The sequence below is a fragment of the Lissotriton vulgaris genome, chromosome 8, assembly GCF_964263255.1.
Source record: "Lissotriton vulgaris chromosome 8, aLisVul1.2, whole genome shotgun sequence".
NCBI classification, from domain to species: Eukaryota; Metazoa; Chordata; class Amphibia; order Caudata; family Salamandridae; genus Lissotriton; species Lissotriton vulgaris.
In genome coordinates, this window is record NC_141696.1 from 187,726,260 (window position 1) to 187,743,517 (window position 17,258).

Below are 17,258 nucleotides of genomic sequence, written 5' to 3' on the forward strand. Positions count from 1 at the left end.
CCGCCTTCCCTTTTGGAAAAAAGACTGCAATCTTTTATGGATCTCCAGGTAGGTCGTTGAGGATATTTGTTACATTTCAGAGCTTTTTTGCACCCATGTACACTCGGAGACCTATCTTTCTTCCCTTCTATAATGTATGTAAAGAAGAATCCCGTGCCAGAAAAAGAAAACTTCCTACCGAGGGATTCCCCATCTCCCCAGACTGTCATTGACAAAGGTCTAAGAAAAGCACCACAGTTGTCGGCAAACACCTTGCTGCATAGCACTTATCTGCCAGGGAGAGAGACCTTCCCTTCAAAAACCTGATACTGGCATGGGTACGCTTCTGAATGCCGTCAAGGGAAGTCCATTAAAGGTATTGTGCCATCTATCCGTGAGCCCACTCTTTTCCTACATGCAACAGGTTCGATGCCTATTGGTGCGGAACCGCCTGTCATATAGTTAATTGGGGACACCCGCCGAGCATTTGATATCTTTGGTAGATATGGTCTATTTTTAAAATGCATTGCTTTCTCTCACAGCTTGCCAACTGACGACCACCAGAGTATTGGAAAAATTTCTCACCAAAGGCGTAGGGATAGCTGGCAGAGTGATAAAACAATAGTGTCCCCTCGGACTCCAAAACCGCAGCATCGTTTAAGTGTGGATGCTAATTTGCAGATTCCCAAAGAGTTAACTTCTGCAAGCAAAGGAGAGCTACTTAAAAAGGTAATTTTGCCTCTTCAGTTGGAAAAGATTGTTGTAAAATAGTTTGTATTTTTCTCGAACTCATGCTAATCGTTTTGTTCCTATGTAGGCAAATGACCGTCTGGCCTCTGGTGAGATAACTCAGGATGAGTTCCTTGTTGTTGCTCATAAGATTCGTCAGCTCTTCCAGTACCAAGAAGAAAAACAAAGGTATGGTGCTTGGGATAGTCCCACAGAGGACAAAGGTGGTATTAAAAAGGATTCTATATTGTCCAGTGCCGAATCAACCTATTATAAACATAAGGCACAGTTAAAAAGAACTCAAGTTCATCATTTCTCAAGATCTGATCTTACACAAACTGACTTATTTGACCGTACCCATGAGGATCTTGTAATTCCTGGTAGAGAAGGCAATGACAAACATAAGCACAGTGGAAGATTTGTTGGGGGCTCGTTTGATAGACAGGAAAAACTTGTTGAAAAATCAAGAAGGCTGTCTCCGGCTTCAAGTACTCGACCTTATAGGGATAATCTTTCGCCAATGGAGGGCAGACGCAGAATTGATGAGCAAAGTGATGTCATCAAAGGGACAAGAAGTTCTAAAAATTATGAACAAAAGCTAGCTTTTGATACCTGGGGCGATTCTGTTGAATTCAGAAATTCGCCTAGACATCAGGGAAGGAGTGCGCAAGAATTCCCAACCCCAGAGAGAGATGCGGCTGGATTTCGAGACTATGATCATAAAGAGAGGATGGAGATTGGGCCAACTGGTATGTCTTGTTTATGTATTTTCATAAGTGTGGATGAATGTCACATTAAAAAAGTAACCAGTATGTTACGGGCTGCTTACATTTTTCTAATTTATTTCATCACTGTTAAATCCTATAATTTGCCCTATGTTGTTGACGTAAGCCAAAAAAAAATGCATATATATTAATTTTGTGAGCTGGGTGGAAGGTCTTAAATGCAGTATATGCATGAGAACATTTCTACTAAGCAGAGCAAGTTTCTAAACCGATCAGTTTGAAGACCATAACTGGAATTGTGTGGTATAATTCGAAGTTGAAACAAGTGAATCTATTTTAGAAGCATGTTGCATGAATGAATTGACTTTGCAGAGTCCTAAAATTTCACAGTTTTATAAATGCATCCGAGTCATTGTAATAGTGTTTTAAAATGTTTTTTTTATTTTTTTTTATAGCAACTAGATGTCAATAGGGTATTTCAGTAAGTCAGTTTGGCGGGCATCAAACAGTTATTTAAAACCTTGTGGATTACATTAGAAAACAGAAAAGAACAACATAGGAGTGTTGGGAATTCAACCTGCTTCTTGATAGGTCGGTCTGTATTCTAGAAATTTCAGTGGGCAACTTTGGTTTATAATGTGGATATTTGCACACGTATAAAGGATTTTGCTTAGGCTTGAGTTTGTTGGCAGTATTCAACTCTTGGTGGTAATCTTCAACGCTTGTTTGTATCGAAGTTGAGCCACAATAGGTTTGCAGTACTCTCCCAAGTTGTGAATGGAAGCTGGGAGGCAATTAGGTTGGCTAAGAAACATAGGTTGATATAGGTTAGGGAAGTATTTGTGTAGAGTATCCTTAACATACACTGGGCTAGACTCTTTAGGTGTCATTGTTGAGCTGAATTAAGAGCTGATTGGTGTTTGTAATTGTTTTCCCTGATTACTGAATTTAGAGGTTTTTTTGGGGTTAGTAGGAAGAAAAGAGTATTTTTAGAGAAACAGACTGCTACTACAGTACCATTTGCTGTTCGTGTTGGCACGCTATTTGGCATAATGCAAAGGGAGTTGAAATCTAGCTGCGGTGTCAGCTTGATGATTAATTCTAAACGCATTTAGGAGTCAAAATTACAGGTCGAGACGACGGAAGCTGCCCCTGAAAAAATAGGGCTAATGAGGCCATCCATGGAATGAAAGCACATTTGGGTTTGAAGTTGAAGTGAGCAATAGTCCTATTTTATGTCCTTTCTGTACAAGTTATGAGAGTTTAGTGATTTAAGGGAGGCGGAAAATAGTGCAAAAGAAGGGGGTGCTCAAGACCACTTTGGAACATCCACAGGAAGAGGGGGGTGGAGGGGGGGGGGGGGGGGGTTAAAGTTCATTCAGTAGGTTCCAGAACGGAGCAAAGATGGATTGGATAAACGAGCAATCATTTCAGAACATTACAGAAAAGTCCCAAGTTATTCAAATATGTCTAACAAGTAAATTGTCCATGAATGCTACTATTAAACTGTGCCCAAGCCTTAACTTGCCGACTTGATCTTGAAAGATTAACACAGTAATTGGAATATCATGGGTACGCAAATGTAGCATTAACTGTGAATTACATTTCTTTTAGATTCAAGGGAAGAAAAAAAGTTGCCATTTGAGGAACAGTTCTCTCACAAAAGGCTTCGTTTTGAAAATGCAGAAAAGACTACATATATTGGAAGCCCGGATTCAATGTTTGGTAGTCAAGATGCATGTAAAACATTGAGTGAGCTGACTGAGGTTGGACTTCGCTTGGGTGGATCTCCTTTGCATCGATCTACGAGGGGAGATGGATTGCCAAAAACAGATTTTGAAGTGCTTTCTGATCATCATAGCTCTGACAGTGATGACCCTCTTGCCCAAGATTCTGTACGGTTTGATGGTGAACTTTTAGAGCCATCTGAAAAACGAGATTTGGCAGAGAAGAACTTGTCCTTACATGCACAAAGATTTGATAAAACATTGCTGCATCCTGTTGGCACCCTGAGATTAGAATCAATAGCAGGACAGACCCCAAGATTTGAAGGCACCTCTGGTCCAGTAATGGGGGTACCGGGCCAGGCTGCTTGTCCACAGCGCTTTGATGGAGTGACAAGCCAAGCAATGATCCCACAGAGGTTTGAAGGCGTGCCAGCTCAACAACTTGGTATGCCTACCGTTCCCATGGCTGCCCAGCGGTATGATGGAGCTCCAGGTCTTCTTGCTGGCCCACAAAGGTTTGAAGGAGCTCCAGGTCAGCTAGGGGGTCCACAGAGATTTGATGGCGCACCAGGACAGCCAGTGGGTCCACAGAGATTTGAGGGAGCACCAGGACAGCCAGTTGGTCCACAGAGATTTGATGGAGCACCTGGACAGCCAGCGGGTCCACAGAGATTTGATGGAGCACCAGGACAGCCAATGGGTCCACAAAGATTTGATGGAGCACCAGGACAGCCAGTGGGTCCACAGAGATTTGATGGAGCACCAGGACAGCCAGTGGGTCCACAGAGATTTGATGGAGCACCAGGACAGCCAGTGGGTCCACAGAGATTTGATGGAGCACCAGGACAGCCAGTGGGTCCACAGAGATTTGATGGAGCACCCGGACAGCCAGTGGGTCCACAGAGATTTGATGGAGCACCAGGACAGCCAGTTGGACCCCATAGATTTGATGGACCACCAGGACAGCCAGTAGGTCCTCCGAGATTTGATGGTGCAGCAGGGCAGCCATTGGGCCCACCGAGATTTGAAGTGCCACCAGGGCAACCAATTGGTCCACCAAGATTTGGTTTAGCACAAGGACAGCCTGCAGGTCCACTGAGATTTCAAAGTGCACCAGGACAGCCTGGTGCCCCACCAAGGTTTGAAGGGGCACCGGGGCATCCTGTCTGCCCACCACGGTTTGAAACACCAGGACAGCCCACAATTCCACAGAGGTTCGGTCCTCCCAGATTTGAGGGTGCACCAGGACAGCCTTTAGGCCCACCCCGATTTGATGGACCTCCCGGCCAACCTCCAAGGTTTGATGGAATACCAGGCCAGCCAGTCGGCATGAGGTTTGAAGGTCCTCCGGTTGCAGGGCAATTTACAAGGCCTCCAGGCCAACCTCCAGGCACAATGAGGCTAGATGGGCCAAATGGTCCAAGATTTGAAACACACCCACCCTTAAGGTTTGATGGACCTCTTGGGCACACTGGCCCACGATTCGAAAGCACTAATATTCCCCGATTTGATGCACCACCGAGATTTGATGGACTACATGGACAGCAGTCCCAAAGATTTGAAAGACCACTTGGTCAACCAACTCCTCCACGGTTTGATGGCCCAATAGCTCAACAGGCTCCACCTAGATTTGATTCACCTATTCCTGTACACCAGCCACCACCTAACCGGTTTGGGCTTCAAGGACCACGGTATGAAAACAGTTCTGCACCAAGACTTAACACGCCACTTTATAGGCCACCAGGTCCACATAGTGAACATCCACATGTATTTAGTGGGCCATTTCCAAGGTTTGATTTACCTCAAGCACCAAATTTCACTGGACCACCACCTAGTTCTGGAACACCATTATATCCAAATCTACTAAACAGACCTCCTCCTCCACATTACTTTGGTGTTCCAACTTCTATGCCAATGGGAAATGTTCCACCTCAACCGGTAAGTGGTCCTAACCTTTTATTGTTATATTTTCATAAATCTAAATCCGTCCTTTCCAATTATTGTTAGTGCACTATAATCATTCCTATCTTTTGAGAGGCTTTCATTGTATCTCTACACTGGTCTGAAATGTTTCTTGGATTCTTTAGGTCTTGGGTGACTTTCTTGTCACTGCTTGTTGGAAAGTGGGTTATTGGTAGGGGCAAATGTAGGTCTGCCTCTGGCAATAAGGCCACTAACACATGATAGGACTCAGCATAGGTCTTAGAAAAGTATTCCTTTGCTCAACCCTTGGTAACGTGGCTGCGAGCATACATGCTTAACTTCAAAGACAGGTATGTAAAGCATTTAAAAACACCATTTCAGTAAATAATCAAGACACAACCCAAAATAAAAATCCAACACCAATATATAAAAATAGGTAATATTTTTATCTTTTAAATGACACCAAAACGAAAATAATCCACTGTAGGGAATCAGAGATATGAATTTTTAAAGATTAGTCACTTTCTAGTGCTTAGAAACCAACAGTGCCCCTTTAAGTCATTTCGTTTTCTCTGAGGGACACACCTTTACAAATTGTTTCTGAAGAATTCTCACCACTGTAGTGGGCCGCCTTCTTCAGCAAGCGGGGTCCAGTTAGAACACCTTCCTGGCGTTCTGCTTGCAGGTACCAAAGTATCAAACCCGCAATCCAAGGTTCTGGAATCTCAAAGAGGGTCCTTGAAAGTGTGAAACTTCAATTCCGCAATCCACTTTAAACAAACCCCTACAAATCCACTGGTACTCCAGGCCTTGAATTCTTTGTGGGGCTGTTCAGGTGAGCTCTGTTAACCTGTAGCTTGCAGGGAGTTTCCACTCTTGAGTCTTTTGGCAGCAAGGTAATCCACAGGGCTGTAGTTTCAGATGGCGAAGTCTTCATAGGTCAGGCCTTAGATTTCCTTGCACACAGCAAATTCATCAGCAGGGCAACTCCTCATGGTTATGACCACATCCTGTGGAGTGTGGCATTAGTTTGTCCCAGAGTGCATCAGTCTTCCAAATCCATAATGGGTGATTTTCCACCAAGGAGGTAAGAGCTGGCTAAACACACCCCCTAACATCTGCACATACCTTTCTTAAGCCAAGCCCCGACTCTGGGTCACGACTGTTGTAGTGGATTGACCCCCAGGCCTCCCTTCTGTCTTTGAAGGACGTAGTTTACGACGCCACCTCCTGGCCTGGCATTCCTATAGAACAGCACACTGCCCTCCCAGCAGCCTGGCTATTCCACTTAACTCTGACCAATCAGGGCAGACCACTGAAAGGCTGAATTTGGACTTGCAAACAAGAAAGTCTCAACTTATTGTATGTACACTTTAGGAGAAATTCAACAATATAATATTGTTGGATTTCCTACTACCATTCTGGGAAGTCTTTGAATGGTCCGGCTAGTCCTTTCCTATCAATATTTATTAATCAATCACTTCCTACCATGTTAACCTATGGGCCATGGGGTTTGCAATGGGGAAAATGACTTTCACCACTTTTGTAGCACCAGGGCTTATAAAACCATATTTTATAAGTATTTCCCTAATTTCTACCGGACCCCCACCCCTGTGCAACTAGGGGAGACTTCAGGGGTTCTGAATCTGCAGAAATATTGCAGATCACCCGTACCCAGTTCTTCCAGCATCAAAGTCGAATTTGAGCACCTCTTTAAGACAATGTGGGGAGTGAAATGTAAAATTTCACTTTACCCAGGCTTCTAAAAACTCATTTTATAAGGGCGCTCCTTATAGATAACTGACCCCCTACCCCTGGGATACCTAGGGGTGATCCTGGGGGTCCCTAATATGCAAAAACATGGTAGGTTTTTAATTTTTAAGGGCCCCTACCCCCAAAGTCGAGTTTGGGCACAATTTAAGGTTTAAAAAGCTGTCCTGGCCGCCAGTGCAGCTTTTAAACTGACCTCAGGCTTCAGCACTGCACACATGGTGGTGCAGAGAATCTGCTGGCCTCTAAACTGCCATGCCCCAGGATACTGGCGACTTCTAGGTAGTTTCAATCCCCTGTCCTATTACATACTAGGGGCTTAGGTGGTAGGTCATGCCAACTACAGGGGTACCCCACCATACTATAATGTACCCTAGTGTATGTTGGGTGTCTTAACTGTGTTATAATGTGTTCCTTTTAGCTTGGCCCTGGGCCTGGTTAAACAGAGCCCAGGGTCAGAGTCAGTTACCACCAGTTCCAGTCAGCAAAAAGTTGGGGGTGCCCAGGGAACAGGATGACTTTGCAACATAGCTCCCCCTCCGCCCCCCCCAAACGAAAGGTGATGGGTTACTAACCTACACCCTGGTAGTCCTCATCGACTAAGTGGAAAAACCTGGAAAGTCCATCTGCATTGGCATGGGCAACCCCAGGTCTTTGTTCTAGTGTTAAGTCCATTCCCTGTAGGGAAATGGACCACCTTAACAGCTTGGGATTCTCCCCTCTCATCTACATGAGCCACCTGAGAGGCCTGTGGTCAGTTTGAACGCGAAAGTGAGTCCCAAACAAATATGGTCTCAACTTTTTCAGTGACCACACCACAGCAAAAGCTTCTCTCTCAATGGCACTCCACCTCTGCTCTCTGGGAAGAAGCCTCCTGCTAATAAAGGCAACTGGCTGGTCAAGGCTCCCTTCATTCAGCTGTGACAAAACTGCACCAATCCCTTGCTCTGAAGCATCAGTCTGAACTACAAATTCTTTTGTGTAGTCAGGGGCCAGTAACACTGGTGCTGAACACATAGCAGCTTTCAGAGTGTCAAAAGCCTTCTGACACTCTGGGGTCCAAATCACCTTTTTGGGCCTCCTTTTTAGTAGTCACTTTTGTTAGGGGCCCCACAATGGTCCCATAATTTTGAACAAACCTTATATAGTACCCTGTCAGACCAAGGAATGCCCTGACCTGAGTCTGGGTAACAAGAGCTGTCCAATCCAAAATAGTTGGTATTTTAGCTTGGAGAGGCTGTACATGCCCCCCCCCCCCCCCCCCCCCACCTACCAGGTGGCCCAGGTACACCACAGAACTCTGCCCTATTTGGCACTTGCTTGCCTTAATAGTCAGGCCTGCCTGCTGCGTGGCCTGAAGCACTTCCTTTAGGTGGTTTAAGTGATCCCCCCCCAGATAGAACTGTATACAGCTATATCCTCCAGGTAAGCTGCACTGAACTGTTCCAACCCAGACAAGACCCTGTTCACCAACCTTTGGAAGGTGGCAGGTGCATTCTTTAATCCAAAGGGCATTACCTTGAACTGATAATGTCCCTCTGGTGTGGATAATGCTGACCTCTCCTTTGCTCCATCAGTGAGGGCAATCTGGCAGTAACCTGAAGTCAAATCAAAAGTACTCAGGTACTTAGCAGCCCCTAACCTATCAATGAGCTCATCAGCTCTAGGTATAGGGTGCGCGTCTGTCTTTGTGACTGCATTCAAACCACTGCAGTCCACACAGAACCTTAACTTCTTGGGTCCCCCCTGAGGATTAGGTTTCAGGTACCAGTACCACTGGACTGGCCCATGGACTCTCAGACGGTTCAATTACCCCCAGCTCCAGAATCTTCGCAACCTCCGCTTTAATGCTGGCTCTGACATGGTCAGACCTGTACATTTTATTTTTGACAGGTCGGCTGTCACCAGTGTCAATGTGGTGCACACACCACTCAGTGATGCCTGGGGTCAGAGAGAACAGGCCAGACAACTGCTCCAGCACCTGCTTACAGTCTCTGTGCTGCTGGTCTGTCAACTTGGGAGAGAGCACAACTCCCTACACTGACCCATATTGCACATTGGTGGAGAGGAGGTCGGGCACAGGCTCAGTTTCCTCCTCCACACCCTCATCAGTGGCCAGTAACATGGTCATGTCTGCCCTGTCATGGTGTGGTTTCAAACTATTCACATGCAGGACCCTGTGAGGGTTCCTGGGGGTGCCAAGGTCAACCAAATAGGTAACCTCACCCTTCATTTCTAAGATTGGATAGGGCCCACTCCACTTGTCATGGAGGGCCCTTGGAGCCACAGGCTCCAACACCCACACCAACTGTCCTGGAGTATACCCAGGCATAGTAGCCTTTTGATCATACCAGTGCTTCATGAGCTCCTGGCTGGCCTCCAGTTCCTGTTTGCCTTGTACATGTACTCCGCCATTCTAGATCTCAGGCCTAACACATATTCAAGCACATTGTCCTTAGCTTCTTTAAGAGGCTTCTCTAAAGACTCTCTAAGCAGGCTCAATGGCCCCCTCACAGGGTGTCCAAACACCAGCTCAAAAGGACTGAAATCAACCCCCTTCTGTGGCACCTCCATGTAGGCAAACAGTAAGCATGGGAGAACATCCCATCTCCTCCTGAGTTTCTCTGGCAACCCATTTATCATGCCCTTCAGGGTTTTGTTGAATCTCTCAACAAGACCATTTCCTTGTAGGTGATAGGGGGTAGTGAACTTGTAGTTGACACCACACTCATCCCACATAGCAGTCAGATAGCTGGACAGGAAGTTTGTGCCCCTGTCTGACACCACCTCTTTTGGAAAACCCACTCTGGTGAACACACCAGGCAGTGCTCTAGCCACTGCAGGTGCATCAATGGTTCTAAGAGGTATGGCTTCAGGGTATCTAGTAGCATGGTCAACTACCACTAAGATATAACTATTCCCTGATGCAGTAGGTGGGTCCAGGGGACCAACAATGTCCATCCCCACCCTTTCAAAAGGAACCCCAACCACTGGCAGTGGTATTAGGGGAGCCTTTGTCTTGCCCCCTGCCTTGCCACTGGCCTGACAGGTGACACAGGAGCTGCAAAACTCCTTTACCTTTCCAAACATATTGGGCCATTAGAAATGGTTCACCAACCGGTTCCATGTCTTTGTCCGTCCCAAATGTCCTGCCAAGGGAATATCGTGACTCAAAGTCAGGATGAACTCTCTGTACTTCTGGGGCACCACCAATCTCCTGGTGGCCCCCTCCTTGAGGTTTATGGCCTCAGTATAAAGCAGTCCATCTTCCCAGTAGAGTTTGTGAAACCCACTGTTAACCCCCCCCCTTGCTTAGAAGCAATCTGCCTTAAGCTCTCAAAGGTGGGACAGTCACGCTGTCCCTGACTGAACTCCTCTCTGGAGGGTCCACCTGCTCCTGTCAGTTCTGCCAAATCTAACAGCTCTGGCAGGGATGGAGTCCCTCCCTCAGAGGCCAGATCCTCTCCATCAGGGTTAGATTCTTCCTGCAGCTCTGGAGTTCCCTGGGCTGGCTCACCAGGCCCAGTGCCCTTGTCCTTGGATGCTTGGCCCTTTGTTCCAGGGTCCAAGTGTCCAGCCCCTCCCTTTTGGCTAGTATGTGACCTAGTCACAGCACATACCCACTCAGGAGGCTCCAATATTTTCATATGGAGTCCTCTCGTCACCTCTGACCACGCAGAGGCTTCAAGATCATTGCCCAGTGAACACTGGACTGGGAGCACCTTTGACACAGCTACCTTCATAGGGCCTGTCACACCTTCCCATTCCAAATCCACCCCAGCCATGGGATGGAGTTTGGTAGTACTGTCTGCATATGTCACCTGGTGCAATTCATCAGGTAACAACCTCTCTGGCGGCACCAGTTTATCCAGGACCATAGTTACACTAGCCCCAGTGTCTCTGAAAGCTTCAGCCTCAGTCCCATTCACGTTAGGCCTCTGCCTTTACTTGTCCATGTTTGGAGGTAAGGCAGCAAGGGTGGCAATACTCACCCCACCCAGGGACACTAAGGTTGCTTCCACCACCTGCCTGTTCTGTACACCACCCTCCACCCCTACACTGACACTGGCAATTCGTGTGGATGGCCCCTTAGGGGGGAGCTTCTTGGTGCAGACCGCATCTCCCTGCTTATGCCCTGGCTGGTTACAGCCAAAGCACTTACCCACCTTTGAGGGATCAAAGAACCTACCAGGCTTTCCCTGAAACCTCCTCCCTTTGAATTTGGGTTGGGTCAGGGCCCCCCCTCCTTGTGCAGGTTTTTGTGGGTCTGTGGAGGACTCCTTTGGATTTTGACCTTCATTTCCCTGCGCTTTCTCTGGGGAGCGACCTGTCCTCTTTTCTTCTGGTCACCCCCCTGATGCTGAATGGAAACCCGGGTTCTCACCCACTCATCAGCTGATTCCCCCAGCTCTCTGGGGGTCTGTCAGCTTAGAGTCCACTAGATACTGGCGTAACTTCTCTTCTGCACAATGAGTCAAAATGTTTTCCTTCAAAAACAAACTATACAATCCCTCATGTGTGTCAACTTTGTTACCTACAATCCAGCCTTCCAGTGCCTTTTCTGAAACGTCCACAAAGTCTACCCAAGACTTTGAACTCAATTTCTGCGTGCCTCTAAACTTTACCCTGTACTGTTCTGGAGTCCGACCAAATCTTTTAACTAAGCATGCCTTCATCTGCTGGTATGATTCTGCATCCTCTCCCTTCAGGGTCAGGAGCCTATCCCTCCCAGCTACTGGAATCAACTCCCACAGGAGTGCACCCCAATATCTAGAGTAGACCCTACTCCTTTTAAGAGACCTCTCAAAAGCTGCTAGCCACTTGTCAATGTCATCCCCCTCAGTGTACTTGGGTACTATGCCCTTGGGAAGTTTAGGTTCAAATATACCACCCCTGGACATCTTAGCATCTTCTTCACTTTCGCTGCCACCATTCCTTTTCTCCTCCCTCTCCCACTTTCTCTTAGCCAATTCGAATTTCTCCTTCTCCAAGGCAATCCACTCTAATTGAGCCTGAAGCGGTCTCTCTGCAAGGGACAGTAGTGGTACCCGAGTAAGTGACCCTTCCCCACTCCCACCACCCTCTTGATTCACCTGGCTAACACTAGTCAAAATGGGAAAGGTCTCATCCTCGCCCCCCTCTCGGGTGAGGTTGGGGGGGAACATCTTCCCACCCCCTTGGGTTCTCCTCAGCTTGTTATGTTATGTTATATTTATTCTTATATAGCGCACGGCTACTCAAAAAGAGTGTCTCGGCGCTTTTTAATAATGAGACCTACAGCAGAATAACACAACACAGTGATAATAAAAAAAAACATAGTAGAGAACAGAACAGAAGAAAAACAACCTACAGGGCAAACAGCCAGGTTTTAAGGCCCTTCCTGAAAGCAAGTAAATTAGTAGCTCCGCGAAGTGTCAGCGGCAGAGTGTTCCACAACTGTGGCGCCAGCAATCCAAAGGAGCGGCCTCCAATGCGGGCTCTCTTTACGCGCGGCACAGCCGCCAGAAACACAGATTCTGATCTGAGAGAGCGGGCCGGGTGGTAAAAGGCGAGTCTCCTTTTGAGATACTTAGCTCCCACAGCATGAAGAGCTTTATAGGCCAAAGTTAACGCCTTAAAGGCAATCCGTTTTCGGATAGGCAGCCAAAGTAGGATCTGCAAAAGGCCAGCAGCGCTGGCTCGCCTGTTTAGGCCATAAATGGCCCTCGCGGCCGCATTCTGCACAACTTGAAGCCGCTGCAGCAGATACTCTGGCAGGCCCAAGTAGAGGAAGTTGGAGTAATCCAATCTTGAGCCGATCAGAGCCTGCACAGTCAAGTAGAGGAAGTTGGAGTAATCCAATCTTGAGCCGATCAGAGCCTGCACAGTCCGCTTCCTGTGCTCCTCGGACAAGAGAGGCAGAAACCTCCGGAGCATCTTGAGGAGGCTGAAACATGTACCCGTCACACCTAGGATCAGGGAACATGTTAATGGGCCACCAAGCCTGCCAGTCCGGATCCGATGCACACCCGAAGAAGAGTACCTCAGACTTATCTGAGTTGCACTTGAGGCTGTTCAGCTGGAACCATTTAAAAACAGCCCCAAGGCAATCCCGGATACTCTCTCCATCAAAGTCTCCTCCCTTCTTACAAGAAAAGAGGAGCTGGGTGTCGTCGGCGTAGGATACGATCTGGGCCCCGAACGACTCCGCCAACGCCGCCAGAGGGGCCATGAAGATGTTAAAAAGGGTCTGGCTCAATACAGAGCCCTGCGGAACCCCGACTCCCAATGGCGGCATCACGGCAGAGTCTGGGGAGGCCCAGACCATTTGTCGGCGGCCAGCTAAGAAAGATGAAAACCAGCTAAGCACCGTCCCCCGTAGGCCAATCTCATAGAGTCTTGCGAGAAGGCCCTCATGGGGGACGGTGTCGAAGGCCGCCGACAGATCTAACATAACCAGCATGGCTTTGCCCCCGGAGTCCAGTACCCCTTTAATGGCTTCTGACACCTCCAGGAGCGCGGTCCCTGGCCCAGGCCTTTAGGGACTCAAGCAACCCTGCCTTCCTCATCTTCTTGTCAGCATGCAGCCCCCTAAGCCTACACTGTTCCCTAAGATCAGCCATCTTAAACTGGGACAGTTAAGCCAGGTCCAGCTCCATGGTTCTCTAGTTTTGGGTCACAAAAAAACTAGGCAAAATGGACTTAGAACAATTTGGAAAAATCAAAACAATGGATTAAAAACAGTTTAGTCCAAATTCCAAAAATCACACTTAAACGTTTTGTACTAAGGCAATTTAGAGGATTTTTATAATCTTAAAACATTCACTGAAAGGTGTACTTTTTAAACACAACTCCTCATCCACACCGCTGAACACCAAATGTTGGAAAGTGGGTTATTGGTAGGGGCAAATGTAGGTCTGCCACTGGCAATAAGGCCACTAACACATGATAGGACTCAGCATAGGTCTTAGAAAAGTATTCCTTTGCTCAACCCTTGGTAACGTGGCTGCGAGCAGACCGACTTAACTTCAAAGTAAGGTATGTAAAGCATTTAAAAACACAATTTCAGTAAATAATCAAGACACAACAAAAAATAAAAATCCAACACCAATTTATAAAAATAGGTAATATTTGTATCTTTTAAATGACACCATAACGAAAATAATCCACTGTAGGGAACCAGAGATATGAATTTTTAAAGATTAGTCACTTTCTAGTGCTTAGAAACCAGCAGTGCCCCTTTAAGTCATTTCGTTTTCTCTGTCAGGGACACACCTTTACAAATTGTTCTGAAGAATTCTCACCAATGTAGTGGGTCGCCTTTTTCAACAAGCGGGGTCCAGTTAGAACACCTTCCTGGTGTTCTGCTTGCAGGTACCAAAGTATCCAACACACAATCCAAGGTTCTGAAATCTCCAAGAGGGTCCTTGAAAGTGTGAAACTTCAATTCCGCAATTCACCTGAACAGCCCCACAAAGAATTCAAAGCCTGGAGTACCAGTGGATTTGTAAGGGTTTTGTTCAAGTGAATTGCGGAATTGAAGTTTCACACTTTCAAGGACCCTCTTGGAGATTCCAGAACCTTGGATTGCATGTTTGATACTTTGGTACCTGCAAGCAGAACGCCATTAAGGTGTTCTAACTGGACCCCGCTTGCTTAAGAAGGCGGCCCACTACAGTGGTGAGAATTCTTCAGAACAATTTGTAAAGGTGTGTCCCTGACGGAGAAAACGAAATGACTTAAAGAGGCACTGCTGGTTTCTAAGCACTAGAAAGTGACTAATCTTTAAAAATTCATATCTCTGGTTACCTACAGTGGATTATTTTCGTTTTGGTGTCATTTAAAAGATAAAAATATTACCTTTTTTTATAAATTGGTGTTGGATTTTTATTTTTTGTTGTGTCTTAATTATTTACTGAAATGGTGTTTTTAAATGCTTTACATACCTGTCTTTAAAGTTAAGCCGGTCTGCTCGCAACCACGTTACCAAGGGTTGAGCAAAGGAATACTTTTCTAAGACCTATGCGGAGTCCTATCATGTGTTAGTGGCCTTATTGCCAGTGGCAGACCTACATTTGCCCCTACCAATAACCCACTTTCCAACACTGCTTATAAACAAAGTTTTTAGGTCTCGCGCCTGCGATGCATATGGCCAAGCCATATGCCATCGCGCAGGCGCGATACTACTGTTGCTGGGTCTGCTTCCCAGGAGACAGGAGATGTCACGCGCACGCTCTGGAAAGCGATCGGCGCCGGCCGCGCGCGCGCGTTTCCCAATCTCCTGTCTCTCTGGGAAGCACACAAGCAAGCCCAGCAAGCCCCGCCAAGGTAGCTTTGAAATAATTAACATGTGGGTTGTGTGATGCTGCATAAACAGATGCGTTTGGAGTTTATTTACCGATCCGCTATGGAGGGGCTTTTCTTTAATCTGTTGGTGGCTGTTTTTTTTTTTTATTTATATTGCGTCTTCATGTACACATGATGTTTGACTTTTTTGAGCAATTCGTTACGTTGGGCTTTTGTATAATTTGATACTAGCTGTTATTTTATTTATATTGCGTCTCCCGATGCTGTTTGCCTGCCCCGCCAGCTCTCCAAGGTTGCTATTTGTTTCTTTCCCAGCTGCGTACATCACTTGCGGGATACAGGTAAATCTGCATTCTAGAGTTGCCTTTATTGTTTTGAGGCCGGGCGCAGGGGCTGCTCCGATGTTATCAAGGCTGCTATCCCACTGCTAAGGCTGTGCTGCACTCACTGCCTTGTTTATATTTGTTTTAGTTCCGTGATGCTCCGATCTTTGCCCCTGCTGTCAACTTCCCGTTCCTTCTCTAGTTTTACAGTGACGGAATCTTGCGCTGTTCGAATATGAATGACCCTTTCTGAAAGCCTAGGTCAGCGTGACTGTAAAGTAATCATGCCCTCAGGAGGGTTCTCATGACCCCCACAATGGCATCACACTCCACTGATGTATGGTTCTGACCCCAACGGGCAGAGGTAGTGTAGCGCCACGAGATGCTCTTGTAGTTCCCAGGGAGGGAGGGGCATGACTGCTTCTAGAGTCATTCTGACGAGCGTGGGCAGGCCAAGAAGCACTACGTTTTCAGACATTTCCATGCACCGTGGGCAGGCCAAGAAGCACTACTTTTTCAGACATTTCCATGCACCTTTCTGTTTAAGTATTCCATGTCTATTACGTGTTGAGTGCAACACAGTGCATCCATGTATAGAAAATCGGCCATTGCTTTTTTCCACTTTCAGAGGGAACTCATTTACACTCTCAGGGTCAAAATATCCAACTCTTTGTTGTGTCTCTGCTCTTCTTTTTTCTTCTTACTACTTAAATTCCCTCACTTTTTCTCTTCCCTGTCTTTGCTCCCTGTCCCATTTCCTCCTTTCCATGTAGTGCCTCTTGTTCATCCTTTCTCTTGTGGTCATGTATGTGCACGCTTTCATGTGCTCTTCTCCAATATCAGGCCTTCCCCTTATATGATCTCTTTTGCACTGCTCTCTCTTTCACCCTTCAGTGTTGCCCAGTTTCCGTGTGTACTGTGTCTTGCTTCTTCTTTTGTCTTGTTACACCCTCACGTCTTTATCCCTTCTCTTCTAGTCTTCTCTCTGCTGTCTTTCCTGCCCCACCAATTTATCCTTTCTTTCCCCTTGCTCAAGATCTCCTTTCCCTTATTGTTGACCCCTGTTCTTTTCTCTCCCTAGTCCCCTCCTTAGTGTGTCTTTCTCTGCCATCTTCTTTATGCTCCTCGCTCATCATCAATCCCTTGCCAGTTTCTGCATCTTTCTCTCCCTGTCTGGTGTTCTCTCACTGGTGTTCTTTGCCTGAAGAGGTCTTAACTGGAATTCTTTCACCTCCATTCTGTTGACTCTTTTTCATTTAAATGAGCGATGTCCTAGGCAGGTCAGGAGGACCGAAACCATGTCAGACTTAAAAAAATCCCACAGATATTTAAATGTACTCTATATATATTCGGTGCTTGTAAATGCATCCTATCTAGATGTCCCTAGACTCTAAGGAGGGACCTACATCAGACACCAGCGCTTCATATATTCTCTCTCTCTCTTTCACTCTCTCTCTCCTTCTAACCTTTTGTCCCCTACTGCCACTATTTAACTTTCACCACCTGTCTCGTGCCGCATTCCCTCTGAAAGTATGACATCGGGCTTCTATCATGGATCTTCCGGTGACGTCGATAGTGGCTCTGTGAACATGTGACCTCCAAATTGTCTCCATTGCATCAATCTCTCTGTCTCCTGCCCTGGCGGCCTCTTCTGTCTGTCTCACCTCTCTCTTTTTAGGTCTCGCCTATCCTAATATATCCCGCAGGGATAAATAGGCGAGATTATAGTAAGTGGAAAAGAAAAGTCTGCCTCGCCTGCGGATCGCATACAGTTCATGTGAACTATGCACGTGCAC

The 17,258-nt window shown here is 46.7% G+C and overlaps 1 protein-coding gene across 1 annotated transcript in view; it reads left to right on the top strand.

Moving 5' to 3' along the window:
- Positions 1-17,258, top strand: part of PCF11 (PCF11 cleavage and polyadenylation factor subunit) — a 297,241-nt gene that overhangs the window by 19,185 nt on the left and 260,798 nt on the right. The window contains exons 6-8 of the mRNA XM_086933915.1: positions 522-708; positions 797-1,457; positions 3,048-5,098. Of these exons, the coding sequence (XP_086790041.1) occupies positions 522-708; positions 797-1,457; positions 3,048-5,098 (2,899 nt within the window). The remainder of the gene's footprint in view (positions 1-521; positions 709-796; positions 1,458-3,047; positions 5,099-17,258) is intronic.